Consider the following 20,633-nt stretch of genomic DNA (forward strand, 5'->3'; position numbering starts at 1 on the left):
GGCAGCTAAAGAAAAGGCTTCGGGTTTGCAGTGCCGCCAGGTAAATCAGAGGGCAAAGTCATGGCTGCACATTCCCTCTCGACACTTGGCAGCTGGCTGCAGGGGCATAGGGAATTTATTGCCACATTGAGGGATTATCCAATACCTTGCTTGCTTGAACTATCTCATTAATCGATCCAAATTTGACTTGAAAGCTGTTTGGTAGTGGGAACAAAATCGTGAATGGAATGGAATAGCTCACTTGCCAACCTGTTCAATTTTTTTAGGGAGCCCTTGATTTAATGGATTCGACCTCCTGCCAGAAACAGTCAGAGGTGTTGTTAATTTTTAGTCTCATTTTCTCACCTACTTAGTATGATATGATTCAAATAGCTACTGCTTGGATTTTCTCCCCATCTATCTTTTATCTTGTTTGAATGTTAAAAAATATATTTTATTGATTTAATTCTTAAATCTGTGAAACCCAGGGCGACACAGTGGTTAGCACTGCTGCCTCACAGTGCCAGGGACCCGGGTTCAATTCTGGCCTTGGGTCACTGTCTGTGTGGAGTTTATACATTCTCTCCGTGTCTCTGTGGGTTTCCTCCAGATGCTCCGGTTTCCTCCCAATGTCCAAAGATGTGTGGGTTAAGTTGATTAGCCATGCTAAATTGCCCCTTAATGTCAGGGGGACTAAAAGGGTAAATGTGTGGGGTTATGGGGACTGGGTGGGAGTGTTATCAATGCAGGCTCGATGGGCCGAATGGGCTCCTTCTGCACTTTAGGGATTCTATGATCTCTCTTTCACAATACTTGACCAATCTAAATGATGCATGTAGCACTGTGAAGGGTTCACTTTTTAGATGCTGATTGCCTTAAACAGACACCCATTAAGGTCATACAATGAATTAATTTTAATTATGAAACAAAAAGATAGCTCTCTGTATGACTGGGAATGATGAACTCTGCTTGGATTTGAGAGAGCCAAGATTTGAAGGGAATAGGGTGTTGAGACATGCAAGAAAATGGTAAAGAATGGCCATGTCAATGATTAAGACCATGGGAGTAGGGAGACCAGTGTAATGCCTTAGTTGTGGAGACTGAATTTAGACAGAATATGAGGACATGGGAGTAGTGAAATCAGAGCAGAGAGGCCATATTGAGTTGAAATGGAGCACATTGATGCAGTATAAAGTGACAACTTTTTTTCAATTTATCACCTCAGTCATCCTGAGTGCCAATATAAGAACATAAGAATAGCGCCTTCCATGTCCTCACAATGTTCCAAAATGCTTCACAACCATTAGATTAATTCTGAAATAAAATCAACAATACCTGAGCTTGGAATTGTTTACTTTTGGCACTGGAAACCTTTTAATATCATCAATACTCTTAAACTTAACAAACAGGAAAAAACCACCAAACATATATTTGGATTTCACTATGCTTTGCATTTATAGAATGGTGGGAAGGTTAGCACTGTGTTACAGGATTTAAAGATTTCCTTATAAGCAGGGAACATAACTGAGAAAGAAAGAGAAAAATTTGAGTACCTTACAAAGGTCACAAAAAACTTTTAAGTTACAGCATTGGAATGTGCTGGTGTGTAATTTAATTATATATTTTAAAGCAGATAATAAAGGGAGTGCAAATCTGCAGAAGCCTGAAGATAATAAAATGGGACCAGATTGTGCATCACTGCATTGTAACATTGTAACTATAGCAATATGATTCATTCTATGGCATTATATTCCTCTCCATGTGACAAATCCTATAATGCTATACGCTATCATGACTCATGGGTTGGTGTTGTACATTTTGGTAATACATGCTGCTGATTTTTTTTTAAATGTGTTCCGCATATTGAGGTGTATGTCTCTGAAACATACATTGCATTCACATTATGATATGGGTACTTGATAGTGTGATCACCCTCCCATTTTTCTCCTGAAGCCACTGACTTATGGTGGGTTTCACAGATCCCAGAGACCTTCTGTTAACTCGCCCAAGGAACCATTCTTCATTTGTGAGATCGACAGTAAGAACGAACAAGCTCTTTTGACTCTGAGAGATACCGCGACAGAATTTAACCGTGATGCCATTTGACATCAAACACTAGGAACTGATTTCCTCACTTCTCCAAATTATAGCTGTTGGTGTCAATTGGAACACTCGCACTGCCACCTCCGTGATCAGTGCTCAAGCCAGAGATTGAACCATTCTGGTTTGTAAGAGGACAATGCTGTAGTTATCCGGGGAAAGTTCCTATTGATTTTATTTAATAACCATCACCTAGTATTTAATGGCTCTGAGAAGCTAATGGACTCCCTTGTATTTTCCTGTATTAGATAATGACATGCCAAATACTATTTCTCCTTTAGGAGAGTTGGCGAGGGCTAACAATGATGGAATGCAGACAGTTATTCTACCACTTGTATTTTTATCATCGGTTTTATTGATTGGAACCTTTCTAATATCTAAGCACAGGTACGTTTTAAACTCTTGGATACAGAAATTTTAAAGTCTTCAAATTTACTTGCATTTGGGCTGAAATTGTTAATTTTCTGATGTTGATTTATAGAGTAATTCAAAGACTCTGAGACAACAAACTGTCATGCATTGATTCTTTGGGTTGGGATTTTGAAATGGGTGCAGCTATCACGAAGAAATGTGGGTTTTTGAGTTTTTGATGGTTTTCAGCAGCTGAAATTTTTTTAAAACTCTAAGACTAAGTTAGGTTTTGCATAGATATTGTGAGGTTTCTGACAGGAGTTACTATTTTACTACAGTTACTAGGATCTACATTTCACTATTTTATAAGAACCATGACAACAAGGAATGCAATGTTTCAAGGAGAAGGCCGACCACAGCTTAGGATAGGACATAATAAATGTGGAATCTTCCCAATATCGCCCAGATCCTAACACAAGTGATAAACCTAACTTATGGGAAAAAAGTAGAAAATTATCACTTAAATATTTATTAACAGTTTGCAATTTCACCAAAGCGGTTTTCACTGATTTTTGGAACATAGGAACTTCAGTAGACTATTGAGCCCTTCAAATCTGTTCCACCATTCAGGAAGATCATGGTGGACCTGTATCCCAACTTCAGTCATCTGATGAAGGGTCATCCAGACTAGAAGCATTGACTCTATTCTGTCTCCACAGATGCTGTCAGACCTGCTGAGATTTTCCAGCATTTTCTGTGTCAGTGAATGTTTCGAGTTGAATATGACTTTTCTTCAGAACTGAAGGAGGTTAAAACTGTGATGAATTCTATGTTGTCAGAATGGGGAGGGGAAGGAAGAACAAAATGAGGGGCCCGATTTTACCATTTTGATTCTAAGTGCTGAATCTGGGTGTGATTCAGATCTGACTTGTGAACCCTGTTCTCAGGCGCCCCCATACGCACGCAGCCTGAACAAAAAGTCGCAAATCTGAATCGTGCTGTGGGTGAGGCTTATCGTGCCCAAAATGCTGCTTCAAAAGCCTTCAAATGCGCATGCACAGAAAAAATATATAGCAAAAAGTGGCCCGGGAGCGATGGCCCCCACAGACATCGCCCCACCCCAAAACATAACTGTCCCCCCTTATCCACCCACACCCCCCCGCTACCCAGACCGATTGCGACCCCCTGCCCCACTTCCCCCCACCGATCACCCGCAAAGTGGCAGCAGACCCCCCTTCCCTGACCCCCCCCCCGCCCCCCCCCCCACCAGAGATACATCTGGCCATCCTCCTCCCGCCCCCCTCCCCACCAGAGAACGATCTGGTTCTCCTCCTCCTTCCCCGCCCTCCCCACCAGAGAATGATCTGACCCACCTTCTCCCCCCCACCTCCCCCAACTAGAGAACGATCTGGCCCTCCCCCCACCAGAGAATGATCAGGCCTCCCTCCTCATCCACCCCCCCCCCCCCTCCCACCAAAGATACATCTGGCCTCCCTTCTCCTCCCCCCCCCATCCCCACCAAAGAATGATCTGGCCTCCCTCCTCCCACCCCCCCCCCTCCCCACCAGAGATATATCTGGCCTCCCTCCTCCTCCCCTTCTCACCAGAGAATGATCTGGTCCTTCACCTCCCTCACCCCCACCAGAGAACGTTCTGGCCCTCCTCTTCCCCTCCCCCCCACCCCCCACCAGAGAATGATCTGGCCTCCCTCCACCTCCCCCTCCCTCCCCCACCAGAGAACGATCTGGCCTCCCACCTCCTCGCTCCCCCCTCCCCAACCAGAGAACGATCTGGCCCCCCTCCGCCTCCCCCACCCCCACCAGAGAATGATCTGGCTTCCCACCCCCTCCCTCACCACCACCAGAGAAGGTTCTGGCCCACCTTCCTCCCTTCACCCCCCCCACCACCGATCTGAGTTAGAGAGCCGCCGGAAGCTCTGAACATACCTCTTCAGCAGCTGGAGCGCCCGAAACAGACTTTTACCGAGCATGTCTGGATGCTCCGGATGGGCAAACATGATGGTAAAGGGGGAAATGCAGGTAAGTTTGGGTGCCCAGCCCATTAAGTCAATTTAAATGCATGTAAATACATTTAAATTGACATTGCACCCGTTTCGGGTGCAGTCCCGATCGCGTCCAGTTTCGGGCCTTGGTAAAAGGGGAATTGGTGTGGAGGTGGGCGCGGATCACGCTACTCGCCTCATGCCCGACTTTACCAAGTTTTCGCACCCGAAAATTGGCGCAACGCAATGGTAAAATCAGGCCCGAGAGGTCTACAATAGGGTAGAGGGCAGGAGAGATTAAATGATAAAGACATCAAGAACGAAAGGCAAAGGCATTTGTCGAGAGTGAGTGAGCATGAATAATAACCATCTCTGTCCAAAAGCAAAAACATGAAAAACAAGATTCAAACCGAAACATAACAAAAAAAAGAATCAACGTGGGAGACTGAGTTCATGGTCTGAAATTGTTGAACTCAGCATTGAGTCCAGAAGACTGCAAAGTACTGCCCCAGAAGATGAGATGCTGTTCCTTCAGTTTGTATTGAACGTCACTGGAACATTGCAGCAGGCCAAGGACAGGAATATGAGCGTGAGAGCAAGGTGGTGAATTAAAGGCACAAGCAACCATTGCACACTGAACAGAGGTGTTCCACAAAATAGTCAGCTGATTTGCATTTAGCCTCCCCTGTGTAGAGAGGGTCATATTGTGGGCAATGATTACAGTGGCCTAAATTGAATTAAGTACAAATAAATCACTGCTTCATCTGCAAGAACTGTTTGGGGTCTTAGATGGTGATGGAGAGGAGATAAAAGGACCCTCTCCAATTGCATGGAAAAGGGATGAGATGTTGGTGGCAATTGAGAAGTGGACCTGGGTGTCTCTGGAATGGTTCCTACAGAATGCTGATGAGGGGGGGGGGGGGGAAGGAAGATGTGTTTGGTGGTGACATCTTGCTGGAAGTGGCAGAAAGGGCCATGATGACCTTTTGAATGTGGAGGATAGTGGGGAAGAAAGTGAGAACAAGTGGACATCTATCATGGTTCTGGGAGGGAGGGGAAGTGGTGAGAGCAGTAATGTGGAAAATGGTTCAGGGCCTGTCAACCATAGGGTGTGGGGGAGGGGGAGTGGATCTTCAGTTGAGGAAAAAAGGAAGACATACCAGAAACACTGTTGTGGAAGGTTACATCATCAGATTTGATGGAGATGGAAAAACTGGGAGAATATAATAGATCCTTACAGGAGGTAGAGTCTGAGGAAATGTAGTCAAGGTAACTGTGGGAATCTGTGGGCTTTAATTGAATATTAGTAGACAGTCCGGCCACGGAAATGGAGACAGAGAAGTTGAGGGAGGGAAAGGAAGTGTCAGAAATGAATCAGGTGAAGGTGAGAGAGGAAATTGGAAACACAGTTGATTACGTTCTCCAGTTCTGGGTGAGAGCTGGAAATGGCACTGGTACAGTCATCAATGTACCGCAAAATGAGATAGGGGAGGGCAACTGAGTACGACTGAAACAAAGGAATGTTCCACAAACACCAGAAATGGACAGTGTAATTCAGACCCATGTGGGTACCCGTAATAGCAACTCCTTTTATTTGGAGTAAGTGAGATGAGTAGGAGGAGAAATTGTTCAGTGAGAGAACAAGTTCAGCGAGGGTGGTAGTGGATGGGGACTAGTTGAGCGCCAGTTTAAGGAAGAAGCAGACAGCCCTTAGACCATCCTGGTGGGGGATGGAGAAGTAGAGAGATTGGTAAAGGGGAGGCAGTTCAGGCCAGTAAATTAGAAATTGTTGAAATGATACTGGGTATCAGAAAGGTCATTGATATATGTGGGAAGAAATTAAACAAGGGGAAAACAAATAGAGTCAAGATAAGAAGAATAAGTTCAATGGGTCAGGAACAGACTGAAATGATGGATCTACCAGGACTGTATTGATTATGGATTTTGGAAACAAAGTAGAAGTGGGTTGTTTGAGGTTGGGGCCTGTGAGGTGGAAAACTAAGGGCAGATCTCCAGATGGGGTGAGGTCAGTGACAATACTGGAACCAATTACTTGATGTTCGGTTGGGGGTCTGTTCCAGGTGGAGGTAGGAAGAAGTATCTGTGGGTTGGCTGTGCAAGGTAGAGGTCAGTACACCAGACAACAACTGTAACATCCTTGTCAATGGGTTTGATTCCCTTCAGAATTTTGTATGTTAAACCTCAGAGAATATAGGCCCAATTTACGTAGCCTCTCGTCACAAGGCACACTCTCATCCCAGGGACTAATCTAGTGAACCTTGCTGTACTGCCTCCAATGCAAGTACATCCTACCTTAAATATGGAGACCAAAACTGCATGCAATATTGCAGGTGTAGTCTCACCAAAGCCCTAAACAATTAAAACAAGACCTCTTTATTCTTGTACTAATTGCTTGCTGTACCTTCATGCTAACTCTCTGCACACCCACATTTCTTCGACCATCAACATCTACATGTTTCAGACCTTTTAAAAAATTTCTGTCCTTTATTCTTCTAACCAAAGTGAATACCTCACACTTGCTCTCATAATATTCCATCTGCCATCTTGTTGTCTACTCAGTTAACTTCTCTACATCCCTTTGCAGCCTCTCTGTGTCCTGTCCTCCTCACAATGCATATTTCCACCTAGCTTTGTATCATAAGCATACTTAAAGACATTACTCCCTGTCTCGTCATCTAAGTTATTAACATAGATTGTAAGTAGCTGAGACCCCAGCACTGATCCTTGTGGCACTGATCCTTGTGGCACTTCACTAGTCACAGCCTGCCAACATGAAAATTTGACCTTTTATATATATTCTCTTTTGCTTCCTGTCTGTTAATCAATCCTCTGTTCATATTACTGCCAAATCCATTGGCACCTATCTTGCAACCTTTTGTGTGGCCCTTTATCGAATACTTTCTGGAAATTCAAATATACTACCTCTACTGGCTCCCCTTTATCAATCCCACTGGTTATATCCTCAAAACATTACATTAGATTTGTCCAATATGATTTCCCTTTTATAAAACTATACTGACTTTGTTTGAGCATGCTATGGGTGGAATTTACCCTTCATGCCCACGACAGGTTTTGTGGAGGGTGTGAGTGTGGAATTTGGAATGGGACAGAAAATCAGATTCCCACCTGTGTGAAACAAATTTCCAATTCTCCCGACATACTTTAATGGCAGGTCGGGTATCCTGCTGACAAGTCACGTGAACGCCATTTCTCTTCATTACCATCTCACAAATGCTCATTAAATTTGCTTCTCAAAGAATTATGTGGCATCTTCCAATCTTGCATCATGTCAGCAGGAATTCACATTTGAAAGAGAGTGGTGTGCAGTGGTCAGACCTCACTTGGCTCGCAGCTTCAAGATGTATGCAACATCCACAGCCTACCTGAGAGAGTGTTGCACTGGTTTCACTGTGATGCCAGTGGAACGCCACAATGCTGGGTTGGAGGGATGGTGTGCTCCCAGTGGGTGTCTCCTTTTGTTAATTTATGAGATCTGGTTGGTTGGTTAGGCCAGAATTTACTGCCCATCCCTGATTGTTCTTGAAGTGCCGCAGTATCTGAGGTGTAGGTACACTCACAATGCCATTAGTGAGGGACTTCCAAGATTTTGATCTGGCAATAGTGAAGAAATAACAATATATTTCCAAGTCAGGATGGTGAGAGGTTGGAGGGGAACATCCAGGTGATGGTGTTCCTCTGTGTCTGCTGCCCTTGCCCTTCTAAATGGTAGTAGTCATGAGTTTGGAAGGTACTGTCTAAGGAGCTTTGGTGAGTTCCTGTGGAGCATATTGTAGATCGTACACACTACTGCTACTGTATGTTAGTGGTGGAGGGTGTGAATGTTTGTGCAAGGTGTAGCAATCAAGCAGTGATTTTGTCATGGGTTGTCAAGCTTCTTCAGTGTTGTTGGAGCTAAACTCATCCATGCAAGGGGTGAATATTCCACCACACTCCTGCGTTGTGCCTTGTAGGTGGTGGAAAGGTTTTGGGGTGTGAGGGCGTGAGTTGCTCTTCACAGGATCCCTAGCCACTAAACCTCCTCTTGTAACCACAGTATTTATATGGCTGGTCCAGTTTAGTTTTCTAGTCAATGGTTACTCCCAGGATGTTGATAGTGGGGGTTTCAGTGACGGTAATGCCATTGAATATCAAAAGCTGGTGGTTAGATTCTCGTTGGAGATGGATGTTGCCTGGCACCTGTGTGGCACAAGGTCATGTAACTCAAAAGGCTACATTCTTCTGCTGTCTCACACATTAGTGGGGGTCAAATATCAGCATTGACTGCCACACATATACTTTGATATCACCAAACCTTTAATGCTGTCATGCTGCACAAATTCTATGCTTAGGCCTTTCTGGGGGTGGGGGTGGCATGGAGCTCATGACACACAGAAGGCCATGCATGTTCCCAAATTCAGCTCCATCCCAAGAGAGTGTAACCTTTTGAGTTATGTGATGCTATGATGAGAGTGAGAGATTGGAGGACATTGAAGGTGGATTTTCCCTGGAGGGATGGATTAGATTATTCATCCTTTTCCTGCATTGGATAGCATTCCAGCTTCAGTGGCCTATCGTGCTGAACCAGGTTGCTCTGGCCTCCCAGGTCAGAAAAGTGAGGCTGATATGCTTCTTCAAGCCATCCTTGGGATAGAGGACATTCCAGTTTTGTTGCATTCCTCTTAACAAGGCCTGGAGGGGTTGTGGCAGAAACTGGGTGCAGCCTTCTTTTTATTTGCAGCCATTTCTGTAGTTCTCCTGAAGATACCAGGACAGGAGAAAATGAAATGTGTGTACTCAGATGGCATTTAAATATGGTGCGCAAACCTTCGACACTATTAGGTAAGTGCAGGGCAGATGAATCAATTCCAGACCCGCCTTGTGATTTGGAGGGATACTCACCGCTGTGAATTAATGTGCTTCCGAGTGCGGAATCAGGAGTGAAACCCTGCCATTCTGACAAGTGGGAATGTGCCATGGGACTTAATTTCAAAAATGGAAAATTCAGCCGTGTGTGTGCTTCCTTGTTTATTGGACAAATTGAATGAGTTGTAGTTGTCATATAAAGACGGATTTTAGTTCATTACTTCTGATTAGATTGTTAAAACAAAAGTTTTAAGAATTTGTGCCTGAGGTGTGATGAATTAATAACTACTGTTCTTTGCATTCAGAATAAGAAATCTTGTCTGGAAAGAGGTTCCTAATCCCAACAAATGCTCTTGGGCTCAAGGAGTTGACTTTAAAAAGGTGGGCTTTTTACTTTTTATGTTCTTTGAATTTTTATTATGTAAGCATAATAAATAATGAACACATAAAACTGATTACAGAAATTGATGCTTACCTGAGACTGATTAAATTGAGATTAATGCCTACTTGAGAATGATTGCGTAGAGATTAATAAGCATTTATTGCACTGAGAATAATGGTTAACAAGAAATGATTACGCAGAAAAAAAGATTTATGGTGATTGTGTAGAGATTAATATGTACCTGGTGTTGATTAGGATGGAATAGTTTAATTGATGAGCTAAGACAATTTAGATGCAACCTAACCTAGATCTGGAATTGATTAAAATACAACAATCCAGTCAAGAAAGTTGTATTAAATTATCAGTGTAAACATTTTTCTAATTGAATATAACCTCTTATGTCATAAACATTTCTTAAATTGAAACAACATTCTTGCACTCTTGAGCAATTTTACTCACATTTTGTAATCAGTTTTCTCAAATCAATTGAAATCACATAACTGCTCAGCATAGAGTGAGTATTTGGGTATTTGGTTTGGAAATGAGTCAGTAAGTGAATTGCAATTAGACATTAAATAAATGCTTAATTTTTAATTGCCAACTAGTTTGATCCCTATCAAAATAAAAGTTGTTGGAGAAAGGCTATGCTTCCTTTTTGGAATTTCCCAGCCTACTCCCCTGCCACCCCCATATTATCCCAACTGTTGACTACAAAATGACACATAGTGGTTCCAGAACCTTAATCTCTGAATCCTGAGTCCATCATTGCAGCCAAGTTTTCAACCCATCAATTCATTAGAGACTAACCACAGATAACGCATCCAAAACTCCAAAGATCCATTAAAAAGAGGTCTATTCCTTTACCTTTAAAATCAGTTATACAGATTGAAACCTTAGAAATATGCCAACCTCACCTGCAGTGTGAACTTAAATGGGGGGGGGGGGGGGGGGCGGCGGTGTCAGAGGAGCTGGAATTTTGGGCTTCAAATATCATTATATAGATGATGCACCGACTGGAGCCCACACAGGTTTCTGTACCGAGGCTTAGATAAGGGCCTTGAGGAGAAATGGCCAAGCCTTGAAGTGTGATCAATGTGGGAGAACTAGGAGACCAGGACAAAGCACTGCGGCATCTGCAATATTTTTGGTTGAGCTTTGAAGTGAGATCAACGGTGAGTTGGAAGTTGAGGTTGGGGGAGATCTGGAGGTTCCTGAAGGCCAGAGTCGGGAGCAAGTTCAGAAATCTCAAGACAGGGATTATGGTGAACATTGACCCTTTTTTCTTCCCTCAGATGCAATCAGCACTGCTGCTGGCTAGCATAAGACAAACAAAGGTACAATAGGAAGTAGAAACAGGCATTCTAGCATGCATTAAAAGCCTAATGCCTGCCTCTTCTGTGGGTAAAGGATACCTCTTGTTTTCTCCTTACCAAAATGGCACCTATGTGGCCTTCATCAGAGTTATGTGCCACGGAGCAGATGCTATTTTGGATATAAAATGGCACCTAGAGCAATGAAAGGCCTGGCAACACAGAGTCAAATTTCTAGCCATATTAGTCTAACTACACTTTGTAGCAGGCTGCTGAGGCTCCTGCACTAAAATTGCTTTTATGTGGTACCGAAAGACAGGGGTTCAAGAATGACTCCCTCTCCCAGTGCTGTCCCAGTTGTCAGCTTTTGGATATATTGGGAAGTCAGTAGGAAGGAAGCCTGTACGTGTTTTGCTGCTACTTCTGATGGTAGCTTTCAGTACTTACATAAAGTTGAACACCACCAGAGCATGCTATTAATTGCCCTTTTACAATGGTAATGAGCTGTTAGAAGTAGGAATTCTGCTCTTTTTCCACTAATGGTACATCATCAATCTAAAGTCAATAAAAGTCATTTCTTAATGAAATATCCTTCCTAGGTAGGCTATAACCTGATACTTTAGCTCATCTGTTCAGTTATCGAATAGTTTACATTTAATTTTTTCCATTATTCTGATCCAATGTGTGAACATGATGGTGGAAGATTAAATAAAATATGATATATAACACCCGAAATACTATCTGAATGGAACATAATTAGTTTAAAAAGTGGTACGGATAATGGCTATTGGTCAACTACTTGTAGAACCAAAATATATGGACATTAGCACCAACTATAACTGATGTGTGTCTAGCTTCTATTTGTAAATCCAAGGCTTTAAAGATCATCTTGTCTTTCATTTTGCAGTCTGGGACAATTGCAAACTTTTTTGGGAAACACCAGGAAGGAATGATACCTGTTGTCCCACTCCTTGTAGAGCCAGAAATATTTGCTGTGGCCATCGTAGAAGAGATAACGCAACTTAAAGAAGACAAAGATGTAATTGCTTTGGATTCTGTCGATGAAGTCATTTCAGAGCTTTCTCCAGATATGTCCAGTGTTAATGCACTTCATGAAAGTGAAGATGCACATGATAAAATGGTAGACAATGTGGAAACCATTTATGCACAGAACACAAGGCAGTCGAACATTGACTATTCCAAGATTGTGATGGGTGTAGAAGTAGATTCTCTCTGCAAAAAGCAAAAATGCATGAACAGCTATTTGGATGAAGGCATGTATTCAGATAATGAGACTGATACTTCAGGTAATGAGGCTAACAATCAATGGGAACTTCAAAACCAGGCTCTCTTGCAGCTAATACAAACTGATGAAACCAAGTCGCATTCTATTATTTCTTCAGAGGGCTTCTCTGAACCTCATGACCAAGAAAATAAAGTCCTTCATTATGGAAATGACCAAGAAGTGGATTTTTGCTACTTAAGACAGACTTCAATTGAGAATAATATAAACTGTGATACCACAAGACACAATGTCGAAGAGTCGCCATTTCTGGAAAATTATTTGTCAGTGGAGTTTCAGCATCCATCTGAAATCTATTCAATATCTTACCTGGATTCATTGCTGAAATTCAGCCTTAATGAAGGTCATTCTCCACAGGTGGCCCTCAGGTCATATATGCCTCAGTTTCATACAAAAACATATAAGCATTCAAAAATAACCGAAACAGAAGATCAAACATCATCTAACCATAAAGGTTTGCCTGCAATTGATTGAAGTTTTTGTCTTTGTAAGAATTGTATTGTATTGTACATAGAAACTAGAAGCAGGAGTAGGCCATTCGGCCCTTCGAGCCTGCTCTGCCATTCATTTTGATCAAGGCTGATCATTGAATTCGAATTCCTGATCCCCCCTCCTTCCTCTCATATCCCTTGATCCCTTCAGCCCCAAGAGATATATCTAATTTCTTCTTGAAATCACACAACGTTTTGGCCTCAACTACATTCTGTGGTCGTGAATTCCACAGATTCACCATTCTCTGGGTGAAGAAGTTTCTTCTCACCTCAGTTCTAAAAGGTTTATCCCTTATCCTCAAACTATGACCCCTAGTTCTGGGGTTCCCCACCATTGGGAACATTCTTTGAGTCTACCCTGTCTAACCCTGTTAGAATTTTATAAGTTTCTATGAGCTCCCCTCTCTCTCTTCTAAACTCCAGTGAATATAGTCCTAACTCACTTAGTTTCTCCTCATATGGCAGACCTGCCATTCCAGGAATCAGCCTGGTAATCCTTCTCTGTCCTCTTTCTATAGCAAGGACATCCTTCCTTAGATAAGGACACCAGAACTGCATATAATACTCCAGATGTGGCCTCACCAATGCCCTATACAATTGCAGCAAAACATCCCTATCCCTATACTCAAATCCTCTCGCTATGAAGGCCAATATACTATTTGCCTTCTTTACTGCCTGCTGTATTTGCACGCTTTCAGCGACTGATGCACAAGGACTCCAAGATCTCATTGAGTAACCACCTCGCTCAATTTACACCCACTCAAGTAATAATCTGTCTTCCTATTATTGCTATCAAAGTGGATAACCTCACATTTATCCACATTATACTGCATCTGCCATGCACATGCCCACACATTCAGCCTGTCCAAATCATGCTGAAGCATCTCTGCATTCTCCTCACAGCTCACCCTCCCACCCAACTTTGTATCATCTGCAAATTTGGAGATAATACATTCAGTTCCCTCTTCCAAATCATTAATATATAATGTGAACAGATAGGGTCCTAGCACACATCCATGCAGAGCCCCACTAGTCACTGACTACCAATCAGAAAAAGACCTATTAATGCCAACTCTTTGCTTTCTATCTGCTAACTAGCTTTCTATCCATCTCAAGACATTACCTGCAATCCCATGTGCTTTAACTTTACATAGTAGTCTGTTATGTGAGACTTTGTCGAAAACCTCCTGGAAGTCTAATTAAAGCACATCCACTGGTTCTCCTTGGTCAACTCTACTAGTTACATCCTCAAAGAATTCCAATAGATTCATCAAGCATGATTTCCTTTTTGTAAATCCACGCTTGTTTGATTATACCACTGCTTTCCAAATGCCGAGTTATGAAATCCTTGATAATGGACTTTAGTAACTTCCCCAGTACTGATGTTAGGCTCACTGGTCTATAGTTCTCTGTTTTCTCTCTACCTCCCCTTTTGAATAGCAGGCTTACATTCGTTACCCTCCAATCTGTAGGAACTGTTCCAGAGTCCAAAGAATTTTGGAAAATAACCACCAATGGATCTACTATTTCCAGGCCCACTTCCTTGAGTACTCTGGGATGAAGATTATCAGGACTTGGAGATTTATCGACCTTCAATCCCATCAATTTCTCCAAAACCATTTCTCTACTAATGCTGATTTCCTTCAGTTCCTTACTAAAACATGTTTCTCTCAGCATTTCTGTGGTGCATTGGTACAGTGCAGTGGTACATTATTCATGTCTTCCTTTGTGAAGACTGAAGCAAAGTACAAATTTAATTCCTCAGCCATTTCTTTATTCCCCATTATGAATTCCCCTGTTTCTGACTGTAAGGGGCCTACATTCATTTTTGCCAATCTTTTTCTCTTTATACATCTATAGAAACTTTTACAGTCAGTTTTTATGTTCCCTCCTAGGTAACATTCATACTCCATTTTCCCCTTCTTAATCAATCCTTTGGTCCTCCTTTGCTGAATTTTAAACTGTTCCCAATCCTCAGGCCTATTGATTTTTCTTGCCAATTTGTTTGCTTCTTCCGTAAATCTGATGCTGTCTTTAATTTCCCTTGTAAGCCATGATTTGGCCACAATTCTCTTACCATTCTTGTGCCAAACAGGAACAAACCACTTCTGGAGTTCACCTATTCATTCTTTAAGTGCCTGCCATTGCCTGTCTACTGAGTTTCTTTTCAATAATGGTTCCTTGTACTTTGTTTTGTGAGCCCTCTTTAAATCCATTCCAGACCCAGTATTTAAATATGCCTGAATTACTGAATTATACCCATGTGTGCTAACACTTCAGACTGGCATTCTTTTTAATTTACGATAGTAGAAAGTGTTTTGACACAATTCAGCAAATTCATTAAAACCCAGAGGAAATTAAATAACTCAGCAAATATTGGTGTTGGATAGCCAAATTTCAAAACTTTCAGAAGGTAGATTCCACTGTTTCAAACATATTAATTACAGAAAAGGTGTTTGTATCAGTCTTGATTTCAACATAGAATGCAAGAAGACAAAAATGCATTTAAGGTGGCAACTTTGAACATGAGAGCAAAGTTCAAGGGAGGAATGACAATAGAAGGCTCAATAAATTTAGAGAGAAGAAAGATCATGGCCTCAAGACTCCCATTGTATTCCTGCTCTTAGACATCTCAATGGTTTGAGCAGTTTGAACAAAATGAATGTAATGATACATTTGACATTATTCAATCGGTGCATTACAGCTATAGAATTACGTATTTACATCATCAAACAGTAACATATATTTTGATTATGTTTTTTGCCTTAATCATCTAGTCCTCAAATGGAGACTTACTGTTGAAGCACCAGTTTCTTTTCATTCACAGAATAAGTATTAAAAATTCAGTTCATGCTATTTGCATATGTAAACACTCTTCAACAACTGCTAATATTAAATTATGTACAACAAATGCCTTAACATATTAGTTTTAATTTTAATCTTTTAGTTTTCTTCTTCCTGCATCCTGTGTTGAAATCAAGACTCATGTGACATTAGTTTTTTCTCTATGCCTAGATTCAAACTGGAATGAAGTGCCTTGAGGGATTTTCCCAGTGTCGGCCTACATGTATGGTTTAGGTACCAACTTGCATTGTGCAAAGCAGAAGGAACCATATTTGGTTTCTAGTCTGTGCTGAATTAGCTGATCTCCAATAGTTTGGGTGCTGCACTTATCCTCAGTGTCTCTGGGCTAGAGAGGGGAAAATCAGCTAGGATTCCTGCCTGATTATCATTTGGTGACTTTTATTAGAAAGTGTATGTGCAGGAATTCCAGGGAGCACAGAACAGATTCGACCGCAATCCCCATTTGAGTTAGATATCCTGTTCCACATCGAGTCTAGCCAGACAGGATAAATAACTTTTAAATCAAGCTACCAACAATCTATTGTTGCTGTTGAATTAAACGCTACCAAAAGTCAATGTCCTCGGGACAGGCGAGAATTGAGAAAATACATGCCAACCAAGCATGTGTCAATTGTGATAACTGTAATTGGAGAATTAAAGCACAGAAGAAAGATTCTAGTCCTGAATTTGTCCTTATGTCTCACGTATGCTGCTACATAGTGATTCTTGTTTTGTCCATATTCACCCAGAGCAGTACATGCAGTTCTTGCCATTGAGTTTTTCCATGAATAATGAACAAATTTAAATTGTTTTCTTGGTACAATTACATGGCATTGGTGCAGGTCACCACCATAATCATCATGAACTTCCTTCAACTTAATGTTATAAGCACTGCTCTGATGAAAGGCCACAGGTTTGTAACATTATGGGCGTGGTTTTACAGCCCCGCTCATCCCAAAACTGTGAAATTCCGCCCAAGGTCAATGGACCTTTCCATAGTTTGCCCTTCGCCCGCTCTGATTCTCGTGGCGGGCAGGACGGTAAAATTCTGGCCTAACGCTTGTATTGTCTTCACAGATGCAGCCTGACCTGTTGAGTATTTTCTGTTTTAATTTCAGATTTCCAACATCTGCAGTACTTTGTTTTTCCAAACCAGCATTGCATGTTTTAAAGATTGAAAAAAATGCAGGAAATATCAGATATGAGAACTTATTCATTTAAATATCCAATGATCTGTATTTTTATTGATTTGCCTTTTGCAACCAAATACATATTTACCATATAAAGCAAACTCTTACATAATAGTTGTGTCTGCTTTCAGAAGCATTAAGAATACAAATGGAGGATCATTAAGGTGGCAAGGTGTTTATTCCCTGTTTTCAGAGACAACTGCAGTTTTTGAAACTCTAATCATATGGTTCCACTGAAATCAAATGCACTCTGGTACATTAATTGGAAATAGCATGTCTCTTATAGCATGTTCTGCAATGTGTAAAATTTTGAACAGTTTTCAAAGCACACAGATTATGACAGGTTTGGTTTGTGTGTGGAGTTATTTGTAATCCTTTTAATCATTTTGTGTATTAATGTGTTTTAGAATCTGTTTTGCCTGTAAAAACACATAGGGTAGAATTCTGTTATCAATGTTAGTATTTTATTCATCCATATAATATGTCACTATCAATGTTACAGGTGAACTGCCTTCATCAAAATGTTAATTTTTGCTTGGGAGAGGAAGCAGTGCATCATTTTTATCTTGCAGATCCCCAGAGAGATGATCCACTGTAACACAACTCACGTGAAAACGTGCCATATTTGTGAACAAACCAATGTTTTTTCCTGACCTCTGTGTTTTAATGTCGACTCTTTCCTTTTATTCTCCATTTCATTATTCTCCAAATTCCTCACTGGTAATTCAGTGCCAGAGTTTCATGGAGGAATGGATTATTTATCCTGTGAATTATTTAAGACATGAATAGTCCTTTTCTTCTCCATCCTAACGAATCTTCATTTCCAAAACAAATTTGTATAAGATGGCAAGAATGTCATTGAGACCTCCACTTGAATGTAAATGAAAACTCAGATTCAAACATTTTAAGTAGAACTGTGGTGCTTTTGCTGTGCCTCAACCAGGATCGCCTTTGTAACACCATTGGCCTGAAGCATGTCTCGTGTCAAAAAATAAATAGCACATTTTCTCATCCTTTTTTTTTGGTCAGTTGGGTGTCTGCCACATAGGGAAACCCTGTACTATGTTTTGGAACCTCCAAGCCAAGCAACTTAAAAAGAAACTGCAGGTGAATGTAGATTTGTTTTTTAAGGACAGCGTGCACACTTCCTAGTCATTGGAATGTGTCTCACTATTTCAAATCAATAAGTTAGGTGCACTCTGGCAGAACCATGGATTAGGAAAACCCTGGATGTATAAAAATACACCAACTTCCACCTTACCTAAAGGTAAACTCTTCCAGCAGCAGCTACACCTTGTCTCAGATTTCACTTCGTCCTCATGTGAAAGGCTCTACTAATGTCACGTGCAGTGCGATTAGCATACCTTTCAAGGTACTCAGTGACAGATTGGAGCAGACTGGAGATCATCTTTCCTGCAGCTTACTTCTTTTGACCACAGTAGCTTTGCCCTGGAAGAACCATGGGTTAGACAAAACATTTAAGATATAAGCCAAGGAATCCTGAACCATGAAGAACTATCTTGGGCACAAATTATGTATACTGTCACTGAGGAAAGTGACATTCTCACGAGGACAGCTCTGTCTTGTTGGTGGTTTCTGGCACTGTTCATTTTCCCTTATCTCATTGCATAAAGCAGCTTTTATAATTACACGTGATTACTGTCCTCAGACCCTATGGTGCAGAGTCCAATTTGTCCCATTGACCTTGTTCATTCAGGCCTTCATTGTGCTCTATTTTACTAAACCTCCAAAACATCAGTCTTTATTATGGATCATGAGACTGTCATGGGATAGGAAAATAAAATTGATGCTAATTTAGGCAAAATTATACTGATTAGCAAAATTCTACAAAGCTGCAATAATCCATAAAATGTTCTAATCTCAGCTCGCCTGAAATCTGTTCTCCATAACTGGATATTCTCTCCTACCTCAGAAACTTCTTCATTTTTCATTTAACAGGCTATTGAGAATCCATGTTCACCCCAGCTACAGTAGTCTCTCCAAGTAGCTACTCTCCGAAAATACATACTTCCTAACTTCTAACCTAACTCTTTCCCAAGACATTTTTATACATATCCTCATGTTCTGCCATGTCAAATAACATATCCAATACATATAACTTCTAAGACTTGATTTCTCTAATAAATATATCTCCCAGCACCTCCAGCATTCTAACAACCATGAGGCCCAAGCCTGGGTATAGTTTTGACTTCCTTCTGCTGTACCTTCTCTTGAATATTCTCTGCTGTGCTGGGACCAAAGCAAGATTCCATCACTCCAAATATGACCGTGGAAAAGCCTTCAACAGCCTACACATAGTATTGTGTTACATTGCAGAACCTAATTTACCTTCTAAATGGCTGCATCACGCTACTTAGGGGCATTTTTAATGATTTATCGCAACTTAATCTCTTGGTCCGTTAGTGGATAAGAATGTACACTAATCCCACAAGCCAAATTCCAATTTTTTTAAAGAGTATTTTTGACTTGACAAGGTTATGCAATGATATTGCAACTTGCATTGCAAGTATTGCACATCCCATAACTAAAAATATGTCCCAGACCCATTCTGGGTAACTACTCTCCTCAACAGCATAGTAACCATGGAAACACAGAAGATAAATCCTTCCACTTATTTCCTATAAAATGAGAACACAAATCTGCTCGTAGGAAAAGAAAACATAAGTCTCTGACGATTTATAGGATAAAGAATTGGTGTTCCAATTGGTCTGATTTTTGTGGGGAAACCTTCTGTATCTATAAAAGGGTCATCACTGAGGGACGACAAGAAGCAGATGGCCAAATCAGGTGAAGCCACGTATCTCTCTTGCTCATGACTATTGATGCTCCATACATTCAGCACATGTTTCCATCACCCCACAAACTCAAATTGAATCTTTTGTCATCCTGCTATTAGTCAATCACATTGAATGATGGTTGTTTACACTGTGGTGCAAATTGGAACGCCTCTGAAACACATCCAATCAAGTTTCTCACCTTTGATATACATGCATGAGCCTACTCCGCAGAAGCAGCTGCGATCCACATCATATAGTGTTTGCTTTCCTCAGAAATATATTGCAGGAAGTGTATGAATGGAGTGCATCTGACTAGTGTACTTCCCAAAGTGAGGCTGGCTGCCAGTGTGCAGATCATTTTAGTGAGCTGCAGCATTTCCTGTTTTGCCATAACTCCCAAGACCTGCACAGATTAATAGCACTGAGATCAAAGATTTATGAGATATGTGTTTGGAATTTTCTCAGGAATTCTTCTGATTTGCTGCCATAATTTCAAAGGAAATTTAAGATAAACATGTAAACAGGATTTCTGACAACTTTCCTCCAAGGTTATGGCAGCCAATCTGTAGAAGCTCCAAGGAAAGTCTTTATGATAGTGATCATTATTTCACAATTACTGCAAATGAATTCATAAATTGCATTTTTACATGCTTTCCTGTTTTCTCCTGGAAAGATCACTCAAAAGTGATCAAGGAGGGCTCACTTTCACCCCTCTCCCCATAATTGCAGTTGGCAACTAACACTTCATCACAGAGGATTATCTAACTTATTTCAGACAAGTGATCAAACCAGAATCGTCTCTGGTCCTTCACAACTGTTGGACATTAAAACATGGATTTATGCTCCCAAAGCAGCTGTGCAGAATTGGGAAATATTCTGGCTCACTGTACCCATCTTGGGAAAGATTGCACAGAGGGAGGGGGTGGTGGGGGTTTGTGTTGGAGTCGGGCCATCATTCCTGGAAAATAAATTGGAGGCAGCTGTGGCAAGCTGTTTCAA

The 20,633-nt window shown here is 41.2% G+C and overlaps 1 protein-coding gene across 5 annotated transcripts in view; it reads left to right on the forward strand.

Moving 5' to 3' along the window:
* lepr (leptin receptor) overlaps nucleotides 1–20,633 on the forward strand; it is a 109,059-nt gene that overhangs the window by 85,465 nt on the left and 2,961 nt on the right. For 3 of the 5 annotated variants that reach the window (XM_078218425.1, XM_078218427.1, XM_078218426.1), the window contains exons 17-19: nucleotides 2,361–2,466; nucleotides 9,622–9,697; nucleotides 11,916–12,920. In XM_078218425.1, the coding sequence (XP_078074551.1) occupies nucleotides 2,361–2,466; nucleotides 9,622–9,697; nucleotides 11,916–12,785 (1,052 nt within the window). In that variant the 3' untranslated portion in view covers nucleotides 12,786–12,920. Of the gene's footprint in view, nucleotides 1–2,360; nucleotides 2,467–9,621; nucleotides 9,698–11,915; nucleotides 12,921–20,633 lie in introns of those variants that run through there. The other 2 variants (XM_078218428.1, XR_013498534.1) reach the window with 2 other exon arrangements.

The sequence above is a fragment of the Mustelus asterias genome, chromosome 8 (genome assembly GCF_964213995.1).
Source record: "Mustelus asterias chromosome 8, sMusAst1.hap1.1, whole genome shotgun sequence".
NCBI classification, from domain to species: domain Eukaryota; kingdom Metazoa; phylum Chordata; class Chondrichthyes; order Carcharhiniformes; family Triakidae; genus Mustelus; species Mustelus asterias.